Source organism: Eucyclogobius newberryi, unplaced genomic scaffold, assembly GCF_026437365.1.
Source record: "Eucyclogobius newberryi isolate DKJ021-1_F unplaced genomic scaffold, fEucNew1.0.hap1 SCAF_14, whole genome shotgun sequence".
Taxonomy (NCBI): Eukaryota; Metazoa; Chordata; class Actinopteri; order Gobiiformes; family Gobiidae; genus Eucyclogobius; species Eucyclogobius newberryi.
Window position 1 is genome coordinate 7,913,409 of NW_027315768.1, and position 16,135 is coordinate 7,929,543.

Genomic DNA, 16,135 nt, shown 5'->3' on the forward strand with positions numbered 1-16,135 from the left:
AGAATATGCATTTTCTAATATAGATTCTACATATGTATATATTAAAACATGCATATAGTTATACAGTATTTGTACCTCATTTATTTTACAAGCTCTAATCATTTAATTTTACTTTTATTATTTTGTTTTTATATTACAATGTGTAAACTGCTGTAAAGTCTAATATGGATATAGTAAAACCAGGAACAAAAATCTTTCAAAATGTTATAACATTTTTCCTTTTCTTTTTATTGTCATAACAGTTCCCCAAAACATAAATTTATACAATTTGGACAATGTACACCAAGCCAAAAATGTTTATGAAATGTTACATATCACAGCCATAATTGTCTCATTTACCCACATTTTTTAATAGTAATACTGCTGAATGTACCGCTTTTACACAACACATTCTTTTAACCCTCAAATATTACCTCCTGAATTATCAAACTTCTAGATTTACGAGCTCAATCCACAGAAATATTTATTTTAGTAATTTGTTCCCCCCGAGGTGAATATATTTTCTTTAAAGGTGCAGTGGCTAGGGCTTAGGGGAGGGGCGTCGCGAAGAGGGCTGCGGCAGGCGGTACTTGGCCATCTCCACGTCGTAGTCGGCGAACGTGTAGGGAGTGTAGCCGTGGTAATCGTTGTTCTTGTACGTGGAGTTGTCAAAGGGCTCTTCTGGTTCCACTGGAGGCGCGGCTGCTTCTGAATAAAAAGAACGGAAACGTGGATTCAAAAACACGATACGGGAAATTATTACGGCTCTTTTGCTGTGGCAAAAATGTATGTAGGCCTGATCGACTCAAAAACAGAAGAGAAACAGCCTCTGGATGGGTTTGAAGCAGTGGTGGATGAAAGAGTCTGCCTTGCAAAGTTACAAGAGCATTTCTTTATATTTCTTACATAAATAAATAAAAATAAAAAAAATGTTGACATGTGGTGAGTAAAGGATTCTAGAAGTGTATTGTTAATGAAAATCAGAAATAATGCCATGGTCTTTGCAACAAAAGGTCTTTGGTATGTGTTTTAGAGTCTGTATAGTCTAGATAACGACTATGATGATCAAAACACGATTACGTTTCATAGCCGACCGACTAGCCATGTTAAGTCAATCAATCATTGCAGTTCTATTGTACGATTTAACTTTTTGATTCAACTACAGCCGTTTTTATCGGTGGTTGTCAAATCAAGCCATGGCAATCATTTTTTTTAAAGGTGCACAATGTAACTTTTCTGGTGGAGAGGTTTTTGCCTAATATAGCCACGTTTTGACTGGTTGGAGCGGATTGGTGCGGTCTGAAAGTGTCGCCGCGGTGATGAGCAGACCTAGCAGCCTGCAGAGAACGCAGAAGACAACAAAACGCAAATATTCCAGTTGAAACGTAGCTTGTGGAATTAAAATCACAATAAGTTTCTTGATTTTGCGATAAAAAACACTTATAATTGAATAAATGCAAGACTGTATTTGAATATAAAAACTGGTTATGAGCGGTCTGAGGTGAAAATGCACCTCTACCATCCCTAATGGTTTATAATTTTGGTCAAGAGGTAAAAGCCCTGCTAAAACACAAAAACAGGTTTAGTTTTATTCGCTTCTTGCTAAACTCCCATCTATGCCTGGCTCTGCTTCCACCACCGCTCACACCCGAGTGCAGAAGCTCTTCTCAGGTCGCTTCAGTTGCAGTGTGGTCGCTAAAAGTGGAAGAGGTGGCAGTGCGTTTCCATAAGATCACACATGAACAAAGGCTGGTTGTCGGGGAGGCGCTTCCTTAACGACGGCAGGCGCTCGACCTCCCGCCGAGCCAGAGACGCCGTGGTGTGAACGACCCGGGACACAGGAATCGCACGCAGTCTCCACAACACACTGAACCGTGTGCGCGATGCTCAGCGTATGTCGCATTTGGCTTTGGGAGGTTTTGGTTAGTGAAGGGAAGAACTTTCTTTTGGATCCAATCGTGACAAAACAATGGCATAAATATTACAGGACTAGACATTTTCTATAGTATAGGACCACATAGTAATAAATTGCACTTATTGCGATAAATGATATTGTAGAGCTCAGGAACAAAATTCTGATTCATGAGCAAAAAGAATATAAAAAAAGGGCAATGTCACTGCTGTTATTTTATTTATCGTCCATAGTATCAGAATACTTTTGAGTAGTATTTAGCAATTAAACCTGCTAACATTCGTATGATACGGCTCAATTTAGGGCTATAACTAACGATTATTTTAGTGGTTGGAGTTGTTCTATCTACCATCCATCCATCTATATCTATATCTATATATATATATATATATATCATAACAATGTATAAAAGCAAAGAAAAGAGCCACGAAACAAGTTAAATGAACGCTAGGTTGAGTAGTTAGCATCTTAAACTCTCCATTGGTTCAATATTGTCCAAAGTGTTTTTAAGTATCATGGTAGTATCAAAACCACTATCGTTCCCTTTCCCTTAACATGTGAACTTGAGTTTGAAATACACACTAAATAGTTGACTAAAGCTCATACAAGTGGTTCCAAACACTAACCAAGTCCTGCCAAAACATGACACTCAGTTCCCATGTGGTTCTGGAGACTGTTGGTTCCTAGTCCAGAACAAATGAGTTGATTGTCCCTCCTTCAACCTGAGGAAAGCCCTTTAGCATGCTCAAACCACAACGTAACCGACAAGATCCTTACACATGTACAATCTGTTCAGACGGACAAATCCACGGGACAAAGGGAGGTTATTTGTACAGAGAGGAAAGGGAAGAGCGTTCAATAGTTTGGAAGCAGGATTCACCAGTTGGTAGTTGAAGTGTCTAGAGACGGGAACCAAAAGGCCATACTGAACTTTATGGTTTTAGATGTGTTGAACAAATGTGATTTTCAGATGTGAATCCTGCTTCGTGAGTTAAACCCAGGCTTTTTGTGTGTGTCCTTGTCTGGTCCGGACGAGGTTTCTGTAACATGTGCACTTTTAACATTAGCCTTAACACGAACATTACATGGCACAAGAAAAATAATTATTGTATCCTGTAATTCAAGAAAGCGTCACATGTTATTGATAAAACATAAGTTATAAAAAAACAATGAAGCCAAAAGAGGAGTGACTATAAAATAAACACATGGGTCGAAATGTATGGACACTTGGACTTACATTTATTCAAAGTCAGGTTTTTACTTAAGTTTAGAATGATCAATGATGCTGCAAGATCCAATAGTATTTTGGTCAAAATAGAATTCAAGAAAGCAGCATTATCCGGATAATAAAAACATTATTATCCGGATAATAAAAACATATCCATTTGTGGCAGGGTTATGGAGGACGCCGAGTGCCACAGTGTGTGGTGTGAAGCTTTGATCAGAGATGTATTTAATACATAACTTAACAAATGCTATAATTAATATTGGTTTTAAAAGTTGATTTACTACATGCTCCAAAATACTAAATGCTTTTATTAAAGCAACTTTTAAAAGTAGGGTTTGGAGAATCTATTAAACTTAAAACACAATACTTTTGTTTTTGCTCCCATTTTCCATGAGCTGAACTCAAACACATGAAACCTTTTCTTAAACACCATAAAGACCCATTTCTCTCAAACATTGTTCACAAATTTGTCAAAATCCCATCCCATCCCACAGGTGTGGCAGTTTTGCTTTATTGTGAGGGTCTGGGGGGGTCAGTTTCTGGTGTGACCATCAAAATTGCCTTTTATTGTGGCACACCAGTGCAATATTCATCAGCATCTTGATATGCCACGTCTGTGAGCTGGGAGGGATTATTTATATTAGTCCCTCAGTAAAACAGATTTTGACATATTTGTGAACAATATTTGAGAGAATTGGATCTTTTGTGTTTATTAATAAAACACAAAAAGATCCAACTTTGAGTTGAGCTCATGAAAAATGGGAGCAAAAACAAGTCTTGTGTTTACTTTGTGTATTGAAAATCATTTTAAATAAATAAAACATTCCCTCATTTAACGTGCTTTTGGACTTGGATATAATTTGAGAGAGATACCGTAATGACATATACAGCAGCCACACAGTATGTAGTCAAACTAGCAATTGAATCATTTTAAAATAACAAAATTCCATTGTCTCATTGTGCAAGGACTCCCTCTGCTGGTGACTACACAAATGCCCCAAAATGTCTATAAAACCTGAAATTGAACTGCGTCAGCCCAAGTGATGTAGACGACCAAATGTGACCAGATAAGGATGAATTTGGCAACTGAAAGGCATAGCAAGGGTTTAAAAAAATGACAATAATAAACGGGACTAAAAAAATCAAAGCATACAAGCAGCAGGATGATATGCAGGAGAGCGATGAAGCGTTAGGTGCCAGACGGTAACAGCAGGGCACATGAAAGCAGCCAAAATCTCGAACTGAAGCGAAAGCAAAACCGGACAGCAGCAATGGCCGGTGGAACAGTCACAAGAGCCCCAGATCATGCAGGACAAACAAACTATTGTGTAACATGAGAATCAATGAGTATACAGAGGCAAATTCATACCTGAAGTCATTTTGTATCATGTACCTATGTTTATTACTTTGATTTATAACACTTTTAGTTATTTGAGACATGTTTACACTTAAAGTATGCCTTTAAAGACATTAAGTACTTGTGACTACATCCCAATAATATTTTGTGCATCTTTAACATTTAAGCTTGTTTTTAGGTTTAGTGCTGTGTTAATTTAAAAATAATCATGTAATCTAAAACAAGTTCTTAACTCCAGGTTGGGAAAGTGCCCCATAGAAACAGTGAGAGCGGCAGCAGCATGATCTAAGGTGAGTGACATGGGTTAACACCTCTGCGCTCCACAAAGAGAAATGTTTCATGCCAAGTGGTCCGTAAAGAGAGGTAGCAGGTTTTGGTTGTTTGTCAAAAGGGGGGAGTTTAGAGTGTATACCCTCAGACGTTTCAGCCGCAGCCAACTCCTCCTCGGCTGTGGCCTCTACAGCCGGAGCGGGGTCCACCAGCTCCTCGGGGCTGGCCTCCGCAGTCGCACTAACAGGGATTTCGGTCGGTGCTACGGGGGTTTCTATGGGGGTTTCTATGGGTGCTTTAGCTTCTTCTGGGGCTGATGCAAGAGGTTCTACAACTTCCTGGGCAGAGGCAACTACTTCCTGTGCTGGTTCGACTACTTCCAGCGCCAATTTAGCAACTTCTTGGGTAGGTTCTGGCGTTTCTGGGATTGTTTCTACAACTTCTGGGGTTGTTTGAGCTAAATCTTGGGCTAGTGCATCTACCTCTTCTGGGAGAGTTTCAACTACCTCTTGTGCGGATTCAACTACTTTTGGAGAAGCATCGACAACTTCCTGAACAACATCTTGAGCAAATTCCACAACTTCTTCACCGGGTTTGGCATGTTCTTCCACTAAAACGTCTGGGGCAGATTGTTCAACTACAGGAGCTGAATCAACAAGTTCTTCAGTCGATGCCTCTGGAGCCTTTTCAACTACTTCCTGGGCTGATGAAAAAACTTTTGGGGCTTGTTCTGCACCTTCCTGGACTAACTTAGCATCTTCCACAACCTCTGGAGGGGTTTCTAAGTCTCCAGAGGCTTTAGTCGATACGGCTTCTAGAGAAACTTCAATTGGGCTTTCCGCTATCTCTTCAGAAACTTGTGCTTCTGTAGCGGCAGCCGATGGTTCACCAACAGAAGCTTCAGCCGTGGGCAGAATCTCAGGAGCAGGATCTGCTAAATCTTCGACAGCACTTACTACTTTAATACTCTCATCAGAGCTAGCTTTAGATGCCTCGTCAACCTTCACATTTCCCTTCACTTCAGGGGCTTGTGTTTTAACTTCTGTTTTCTCATCTTCTGTGTCTGAATCCGAGTCGGAGTCGGAATCCGAATCACTTGAGGATGACAAAGAGGATGCATCGACCAGAGCTCCACAGGATTCCGCAGAATCGGATTTGACGGTGCTTTCTGAGGTCGTGGCTAATACCGGAGTGTCTTCTTCGGTCTTATCTCCAACCATAACTTCAGTGATAACTGGCTCTTGAGTTTCTGAAATAACTGGAGCAGAATCAAGAAGTTCTTCTGCACTTGTGCTAATGACAAGTTCTGCTTCAGCAGTTTCAGCTGGTGTGGCTGCAGTAGATGCTGTGGATTCTACAGCTTCCCCTGATGGAGACGTTTTAGTTTCTTCTGCCAATTCAGCAATTTCTGGAGCTGCAAGGACTGGTTCTTGGGTTGGGGTTTCGGCTTGTGCCTCAACATTTGCACTTGGAGTGAGTTCGGTTGCTTCTGAAGCAGATTTAACTGAGGTAGTTTGCTCAACTGGCTCTGGGGTATGGCTTTCTGTCTGAGGCTCTGGTATTATTTCAGGGTAAGCTGTAGATGTAGCTACAGATTCTGCCGCTGCAACTAAAGGCTGTTGTGAGAAAACTTCAGTGTCTATGAGTTTAACTGGAAAGGCAACGGAGGTCTTGTAGGAGAGAAGCGCTGCTCGCTCGTCTGGAGTCTCTGCTGCTGAGAAACAGTCGTAAAGTGTTAAGCTGCACACACGGAAGAGGTAAACATACAGTGTATTCTCTACTGTTGAGAAAACAATTAAGACTAGCAAAGGATACAATTTATTCAGTGTTTTGAGAAGAAGCTTGGAAGAAGCCTGGAAGCGGTTCCAATCTATAGCACAAGCTCTGTTCATATATTTTAACAAAAGGTAGAATGAAGCATTAAACACAGTGCTGGCAAATGGAAATACAGAACTACACAATACAAAATTTAAATTTGGACACATACTATAACAGTTGGTAACACTAAAGACAGATCCACACTTCACCCAAAAGGTAAAATAATTACCTTTCAGGTGAAGATTTTCAAAAATGAACACACAATGGTCAACGTGTCTTATTCAAATATAGAAAACATGGTATTTGTTGAGTTGAAGCGTGGTCTTACCTTTGGCCTGGGCAGGTTCTTTAGCCCCGGTGCACAGTCTGGCAACAGGACGACTCCTCAGAGCGCACAGGCTCTCCAGCTGGAGACACTGCAGCAGACACAAGTGTGGACATTTGACTCACTTTTCTTTCATTATGGACAGCAGCTACAGGTATAATAACAATTCTAAACAAACTATAGTCTCAGTTCGGTGTAATCCCTCATTCGTCCAAGAGTGGTCCATGGTAGAAAAGGTTCCAAAAGTAGTCATCTGGACAAAGTGTTCAATTCAAGATGTTTCGACCTCCATCCGAGAGTCAATTTTTTTTATTTGAACACGTTGTCCAGGTGAGTACGTTTGAAACTATAGTCTTGGTTGTTTTACAGCACAAGAATGCTCTACACACCTTTAAGATAAGATAAGATAAGATATTCCTTTATTGTCCCACTTTAATACTCTTATGTTAAAGCAGTGGTTCTCAAAGTGGGGTCTGGGGACCCATGGGGCTCCACCAAAAATTGTGATGACATTGATTATTTCTTAAATAATAAAATTTTGAATGATGCATAACCCAATACATGCAATGTTTTGTGTAAAAATAAAATAAGGACAGTAAGACATTAATCTTTGATTCAAAATTGGTAAGGAAACTTGGTATGAAATTCAACATTTTATTGTGACGTCAAAGTGGTCTATGATGGGTTAAAGTGAGAGTCAAAGTGTTATAATTTTACAGGTCCCTCTCCACCCCATTCCAACAGAGAGCTTCCATTGGGATCCAGAATCCACTCAAGGATTTAGGAATTATGTGGCCCTACTCCCTTGTCAATGCCTGATGTCAGATCTCAGAAGCTAAACAAGGGGCCAATGAATACTTGGATTGGAGACACTGGGAGGTGGCTGTGGCTCGGGTGCAAACTGATGTGTCCTTAGGCAAGACAGTTTGCATGAGTGTCGGTGACAGTTGAAGCGGCTTGTGAAGGAATAATGCAACGTGAAGCGACTGTGAGGGTCCAAAAGGTGCCATATAAATCAAATGCCATAATAACCATGCATATTATGCTGAATAATTAAACATTTATTTATGAGGATTTATCACATGCCTTTTATAATTGCAAATGTAAAATTTGATGTCTAACATTGCGCACTAATAAATGGATGATGGTTTATTATTAATAGGCATTGAACATCTCCCACATCTGCAGTTTTATCAACTCAATTTCTTGCAACATTTAAAAAGGATTAGCTCTCTGCTCTCTGAAACGTGAACAAATACATCATCCTAATAACTTATTCACATTACATCTAATTAAAGACCCACAAAAAGCGTGTTAATAAAACATAACAAAGATAAACATAACAAAGATAAACATTGTATTTATATTCATTTCAAGTACCTATGACAGGTTGGATGACTCATTGAACTAATACGCAGTTAAGTTTTATATATTTAAAATGTTGTTAAATTTTTTTTAACCCTGAATAACAATTTTGTTAAGTTTATAATTTCACTTCCTGTTTGTAATTGATTTCCCAGCAAACACTGAGAAAAAAATCTAATCTAATGACACAATTTCTTTATTTGACAAATGAAAATATATGAGAGCGACTTGTCAACAAAGTACTTTTTATGTGTAATTTATTCATAAACTTTATCTGGAATGTCACTTCCTTACTACAGATTTTTCAACTTTTCTCCACAGATACCTTATTGATTAGTGTAAACTATAATTTATATGTACAACAGATATAAATACACCAAATAAAGTAAACATTTGAAAATCGTGAAACCCTGTCATACACTTTAATAGTAATAGTAATAGTAGTTGTAGTTGTGGAGACGTCAGAGTAACCTTTGGGTAAGCGTCCTGTTTTAAGTACTGATCATTTAATTGTTGTGCTCAAATGCTGTATTAGAGAACTATCTATTTTTACAGCAATTAACACAAATTGACAGAGAAATATTTGTTTTGCACTCCTACTTTGAATGTTTGGAGTGTGTTAGGTTGAGGAGGTGTGTGTCCTTTAAATCCCTCTCCTTTAAATTGAGAGGGGTATTCGCTTTTCTTGACGGACTAAACGCGTACATTATTTAAAATGTTTAACTACTCTGCTTTCGTTGCGCCTTTTACCTTCGATTGCGTACGAGTCGAGTGAATTTTAAGCCGTGTTAAGCCATGTTTGAGGCTTTTACCTTGAGAGAAGCTGCTCGCCCTATCCGAAGCAGAGAGGTCGCCATCTTGAGTTCCTGCTGACATTATGGTCCGGCGGGAACGAAACCAAGTAGAAATAAACGTTCCCTCTTGACCCGGCTTGTTTTTAATTTGATTTGTATGACTGTTTCTGCCCATACAAAAAATAGGTAGGCAAAACGTAAAACTGTTTTTCTCATTACTGGTCAAACATATTTATAAGGCAATAGGCTTATAAACTAAACTAAACTAGAGCCATCTTGCACAGAGCGCCCTCTGGTGAAAAGACTTTTCCTTTGTCATGTTGCACTTGACCAAAATGCTTACTGATATTTCATAAAGTGCATAATATGAAAGGCTAGAAAGTAAAATAGCCTGATGAAGTCAAGTAAAAATAAATAAATAACCCTTTTATTTATGAGAAATGGCTATGCGGCATTTTAGAACCCTACTTTTATTTGAATCATTCATTTTGCTCCTGTATCTACTTAACTTAAAAAACAGAATGGAGTACTTCTTCCATTGATAACACAATCATGACAATAATGGAACCAATGATATTGTTTAAACATCAGATCAGACACAGTCCACAATGTCAATGGCTCCAAAAGTTTTTATTAGCACAAAGGAATAATCAAAGGCCAGAAGCAGATGTGAAGAGGCACACACAGGATTCATGTTAGCACCAGCGAAACATAATACTTCTTCTTCCATTGATAACACAATCATGACAATAATGGAACCAATGATATTGTTTAAACATCAGATCAGACACAGTCCACAATGTCAATGGCTCCAAAAGTTTTTATTAGCACAAGGGAATAATCAAAGGCCAGAAGCAGATGTGAAGAGGCACACACAGGATTCATGTTAGCACCAGCGAAACATAATACTTTCGTTTTTTTTTTTTAAAGGGCTTGTTCCAATGCCCCTCCGTATTTGAAAATCCAGTTGTTCCCTTAGCGTTAGTAGCACATTGCATGCAGGGAAAAGGGAATGTTGGTCTTTTCATGGAATAGTCTTTAGGAAAGTATTACAAAGCATAGATAACATCATAAAGTCCAGTAACAGTCCAGGCTTGAGTAGGCTTTTCTCCAGATGGCAGATGGGAAATGTAGTGTTCAGTCTTTTAGTGCAGAGGCGTTGTATCCATGTACTGGCTGCAGCGTTGCGCTTACAGGTCTTTGCTGAGGCTCTGGGGTTTGCAGGCTACATCCAAAGTCACTGAAATAATATTAATATTTTAAATCTCACCACAGTTTCTTACAAATGTGTCTTTTACAGGCAAAACTTTCACTTGGAAAGACCATCATTGTCCAATCTGCTCCTAAAGATGTTTAATTATTAAATCTACTCGTTTTCTCCAGAGACAGAAATATCAGCCCTGCGCGCGCACGCACACACACGCGCACGCGCACACACACACACACACACACACACACACACACACACACACACACACACACACACACACACACACACACACACACACACACACACACACACACACACACACACACACACACACACACACACACACACACACACACACACACACACACACACACACACACACACACACACACACACACACACTTTGTTAATCTAATCTGTAAATCCAATAATTCAGATTTCGTATGACAATTTTCAGTAAATCTATTCAAATACTATCCAAAATCCCTGCAGAAATTGTTTTCGTATAAAAGTCAACACAATTAAGACATGACTCCATCCATTTCAGATTTATGTCCCAAATATGTGTAATTCTGGATTATTTTTTACACAATCTATTATTTATATATGAAAACATGATATCTTCATGATGAAATTTGTGTTTTTTTTAACAATAGAAGTTTGAAAATATGATATGATCCACATTCACATCAAAATGTAAGAGGCAAATCAAATATATAAAAATTCCCACGATTTTGGAATAGAGCACAATATGATTGTTCATTACGACAACATCAATATTATTGTTATAATCGTACATCATTTTTGACTCAAGAATTTCAAAATAATAATGTGTAGGGGTGTCAAAATCTAATAGAGCTTTTTATTCTCCGTTAATATGCTAGCTGTTGATAGCTTTAAAGTGGCAGACTCCGCTCTGGGCTCTAAAAGTTGTGAAAAGTGCTTATAAACTCATTGTGGTGAATAATTAGTACATTTGAACCTCTGCAACTAAGTTGAACTATTTCGGTTTTTCAAGTTAAGACATCAGGTGCCTTTAAATCAAAGGCTAAATTAAAACTTTAGGAAAATAATATCTGCCATTTTCAATCAAAAACACACCTTCATAAAAAACATTGGAGTTATTGCGATACATTTAGTTTTGGATTATTACATTGGCCAATATTGCGATATCAATACTTTTCCGATATATTGTGCAGCCTTATTCGTTATGAAATGTACACATACAGTTTGATGAGGGGAATATGTGGTACATTTTTTTGTCACATTGCCCAGCCCTGATAAAAAACTACTTTAAACTACTTTAAACATAGACAAAAACAAAGGGGTAAGTTTGCTCAGGGTCACACGTCAGGCCCCAGAAGACTCTAGAGCTGGGGACATTTGGACTGAGGTTTTATAAGTTCAATTTCACTGAACTGTAATGAGAACCAATGTGAGTTGAACTGAAGTACTGCTTTGGTCACAGCTGACTGTGTCGTAACAAATACACAAATGCCGAGTCATAATCTGTTTTTTACTTAATCACCAAAGCAAGTTCCTAGACTGTGAATTTTATTAACTGACAATGGCAATAAACCTTTTCAGATTCTGATTTAAATTGGAATATCAAGATTATCAGGTTAACAGATAATTAGGATTATTAAAGTCTGAATATACTCTTAAAATAATTGAAATGATGCGAATGAAAGTGAATAATGGATTTCACTGTTAATAAATGTGAATAATCGTTAAATAAGGTTTCTTCTGCAAATAATTGTATCACAAAAAAATTATATTGTGACATCCTTACTTTTAAACCAATAAGCTGAACAATAAAAAGAGCATTAGCGGCTCGATTGTCCAGAATAAAGGTGACGATCAGTCGACTAATGCCAACTGTGCGTTTACGGTAAACAATTCCTCAAATCAATCTACAAAACCCTACACTGTGTTTTTGTGTAGAAGATTAAAGACTGATTTGGCAAAATTTGGCAAAATAATTCACTTTTAAAAGAGCATGTGCATTATTTGTATTGTTGGGCTTTAAACTTGCTCTTGTTATTTTTACTCACGTTAAGAACTTTAAATAATGTAGGTATTGAAACGCACACCTCAGGGAGAGGACCTCGCAAACAGAACAAACAAATAAAAGTGTAAATGAAGCAAAATACAACTCCAGGTATGTTTTCGACAGGGGAGCAGCTCCAAAAAGTCCATTTTGCATAATGTGTGTGCTCGTTTCTGAAGTTGAAACACGTTAGGACCAAAGACCCTTGGATGTAGCCCCGGTAAACCCCAGATATCCATAATCCTGGTTAAAGTCTGTAGAGATATAATATTTGCAGTTTAACAGTCCTGTTCGTCTCTGTGCAGCTCCTCATCCTCCTCTTCCTCACAGTCGTCTCGCTCGTTCAGCTCTTCTCCGATCACGTCCAGTTTAGAGTCCTGTCTCTTCAAAAGCCCCGCCTCTTCATCATCACGCCCCTCCCCTTCCTCCGCCTCCTCGTCGTCGTGGTAACCGATGCCCGCCGCCTGCAGCTGTAACCTCCGCTCCTCCACCAACAGGAGACGCTCTCTGACGCCTTCAGCCGCCACGGCCGTGTCGCTGGGGCTGCCGAAGAAATGCTCGGTCCTGGAGAACAAAACACTTTAGAAGATGCATGGACCTTTGTTTGGTTACTATAGAAATATATGCATTTATTTCTCTAGCCAACCTAAAAAAAAAGATTAAAAAAATAAGTTCTAGTGGCGAATGACATGTTTTGGTGATATTTCAGTAACAGGTTTAAACGTGGAGTGCCGATGAATATCGTATACAACATATGAAAACGTATGAAAACATTATTATTCAATGTTGTGGTCATAAGTAAGATATGAGAAAGTAGAATTTTATAATTTGCTTCATAAATATGGTTGCGGTATGTTGCGCCCTGCCACGTGACTTTCATTAGATCCATAACAGGTTTGTAAAGAAAATTTTAAAGTGGAGGCTAAATGAAAACCACTCAGATTCATGAAAGTGCATGTTAAGAAAACAAATATATTTTAAATAATACATAATTTAATATCACACACATACTTCACGTTTTGATAAAGGCCAATACAACATTTTTACTTTATTTTTTACTCGATAAAGACTTCAAACACAATGTCCCATCCTTTAAAAAAGAAAGCAAACAAAGTGACATTTCTATACTGTAAATTAAAAATGGTTGCTTCATCTCCACGTCATAAAGACTCAAACGCAGCACATTTAAAGTGTCTAAATGACTCAATTTAAAGTGTGTATGGGATTACCCGTCGGGGAAGATTACTGGCATGGTGAGTCTGTCCAGGAGAGCTTTTCCTGAAGAGTCCACGTCATCCAGAGCAACCGGGTCGGCGCACACCTCCTGCAACATCTGCACAAGACACACGCAGTCACAAACTAACTCACATATCATCAAAGTCCTGACCATGGCGCTAAAGTGATTGTCTTGTGGAAGTTGCTGACCCTCTCGGCCGCGGCATGGAAGTCCAGGGCCAGCTCCAGGCGCGTCTGCCTCTGCTCGGCGCTCACGCTGAACTGCTTCCACACGCGATTGAGCCGGGGCAGCGTGTCGCCCGAGGAGCGCGTGGTGCAGCGGAGAGACTGGCACAGCACCACCGTGGCCTGGAGCAGCTGCCGGCCGTAGTCGTATGTGCTCTGAGGAGACCACAAGGGGGCGCACACGCATTACACATGTTACAGGTGTTACAGGAAGTAAAAAAAATATATATACGTATTGCTATCTGTAATTTGTTTGATTAGTGCAGTGGAATTTTTACTTTTTTCTACTACAATTCGCAATTTTTTAACAGGGCTGAAAAGTATTTATCTTATGGTTTGAGGGGTTCTTTTCATGGTGACATTCTGTCAAAAAGGTTTTGAGTTCAAGTCCCAGCTTTGAGCAAACAAATATATATTTACATAAAATTCACTTGAAAAGTTAGGAAATTGATAGGAATTGGTACTGTAACAATTCTCAAAGCCTGTGCGTTTTTATACTAAATTTTTTAAAACGGGTACTTCAAAACATTTACTCAATTAGATTTGTTATGTGTTACTTTGACTTTCGCATATGTATCTGTACTTTTACTAAATAAATCTGAGCACTTCTTAGAACCACAGACACATTCAGAAATCTAGCCTCTTCATGTCAAAGTATTGCCTGAATCCTATGAACAGTGTTTAGTTGAACTGATGCCGACTCGTGGTACCTGAGCCACGTCCACAAACTTGCGGTGTTTGTCCAGCATGGTCCTGGTCTCCTGAGAGTCATCTCCCAGTCGGACATGAGTCTTTAGCAGAGCGTCCAGGAGCTCACCCAGCCACTCCACCGACTGTATCCAAGCAACGCAACAACAACAACAACAAGACAGAGAACAGACTGTGAGCTACAACCAACACATCCAGAATGATTACCGTATTTTCTAGACCATAAATTGCAACTTTTTTCATAGTTTGTTATACTCCAGAGCGACTTATATGTGATATTATTCGTTATTTTCACACTGGCAACCGCATTTCACATGTTGATTATTTTCACACTGACTCCACAAGAGGGCGCTCTAGACTAGAAACGGAAGTGGCAGTGAGCTGGAGTGGTTGAGGAGAGAGAGTGTCGGTCAGATGTCTAAAGCACGTGGAGGAAAGAAATGGATTCCGATTGTTTGCGAAAAATTGAAAGAGGAGTTACTTAAAGATGAGAGGAATAGAAAGGACAAGGTTTCCTTGAGAGAATCTTGTAAAAATGTGAATTGTGATCAAAAGTTGGAATGATTTCTGTGACGAGAAAGGACGGAGTTTTCAATGATCCACATGAAGTGGGAAGATTTGTTAGTCAGGTGGTGGGGGATGTGAAATCAGTCAAGATTACAAGGAGTGGAATGGTGATTATTGAATGTACAATTAAATATCCGAGATATCGCCCTGAAGATTGAGAGCTATGGAACTGCTAGTGTGAGGCGTTTTGTTCTGGATGGAAAAACGAGAGTGAAAGGTGTAATAAGTGGTGTCGGTAGTTTGTTGGATGAAAAGATGTTTTTGAGTGTTGCTGATGTATGTGAGGTTAAAAGGTTGTCTCAATTTGTGAATGGAATGAGAGAGGAAAGTGAGTCTATTTGTGTGACTTTTTTGGTGAGTCAAAATGGTGCGAAATTGTACCTGGATCATGTAAGCTCTCCAGTTTGGGCCTTTGAAAGAGCACCACTCCTATGTTACTCCTGTCAGGAATATGGGCATGTGGCCGCAGTGTGTAGAAGGAAGAGAAGATGTGCGACATGATTGTGAATTTGAGAAGTGTGTGGAAGAGGAAAGTGATATAAAATGTTTGCACTGCAATGGGAATCATCGTGTGGGAACTATGAGCTGCCCGAGGAGAAAACTGGAGGGAAAAGTGTGTAAAGAGAGGACTGAAAAGCTGTCATATGCATTAAGAAAGTTAAGGAGGGGAAAATGTTGAGGAAACAAAAGTGTGCTAAGATTCCATCTCTGTGGATAAAAAAATCATTTTTGGCATTCATTATTATAGTCATAAATTGTGCTTGTGGACTTCAGGGAAGGTCAGAAAGAATAAATGTGATTCTCGAAGCAGCGAGGACTTTTTTTGGACATTAAAGATGTATATATACATAGCACCAAGTAAGACGCGAACAGTAGATGGCGGAAATGCACCTACATTTTTAGTGCCACTCACTATAAAACAAAACGGAGAAGAAGTAAGCGACGCAGAAGAAGAATTGGCACTTCCCCTACCTGGAGTTTGTGGAGTTGTTTAGAAGTGACACAGAGGAAGAAGAATTCAGTGGATTTAGTGATTTGGGGTAAAACTGATGCTTTGGTAAACTCGTTAGCATGTTTTTTATGCTATAGTT

The 16,135-nt window shown here is 39.1% G+C and overlaps 2 protein-coding genes across 5 annotated transcripts in view; both read right to left on the minus strand.

The window, feature by feature from the left end:
* Nucleotides 1-208: 208 nt before the first annotated feature.
* ndufv3 (NADH:ubiquinone oxidoreductase subunit V3) lies at nt 209-9,162 on the minus strand. 4 transcript variants are annotated; one of them, XM_072444251.1, is made up of 4 exons: nt 9,067-9,162; nt 6,893-6,980; nt 4,889-6,454; nt 209-687 (listed from the first exon to the last, which is right to left on the minus strand). In XM_072444251.1, the coding sequence occupies exons 1-4, from the start codon at nt 9,109-9,111 to the stop codon at nt 521-523; spliced, it is 1,866 nt and encodes a 621-aa protein (XP_072300352.1). In that variant the 5' UTR covers nt 9,112-9,162; the 3' UTR covers nt 209-520. The 4 variants fall into 4 exon arrangements, with proteins under 4 accessions (XP_072300352.1, XP_072300349.1, XP_072300351.1 ...); XM_072444248.1 differs by having other exon boundaries at nt 4,889-6,457; XM_072444250.1 differs by having other exon boundaries at nt 209-684; nt 4,889-6,460.
* Nucleotides 9,163-9,852: 690 nt separating this feature from the next.
* Nucleotides 9,853-16,135, minus strand: part of sestd1 (SEC14 and spectrin domains 1) — a 33,826-nt gene continuing 27,543 nt past the window's right edge. The window contains exons 16-19 of the mRNA XM_072444252.1: nt 14,480-14,602; nt 13,734-13,925; nt 13,538-13,641; nt 9,853-12,872 (exon numbers count right to left, since the gene is read on the minus strand). Coding sequence (XP_072300353.1) covers nt 12,587-12,872; nt 13,538-13,641; nt 13,734-13,925; nt 14,480-14,602 — 705 coding nt within the window. The 3' untranslated portion in view covers nt 9,853-12,586. The remainder of the gene's footprint in view (nt 12,873-13,537; nt 13,642-13,733; nt 13,926-14,479; nt 14,603-16,135) is intronic.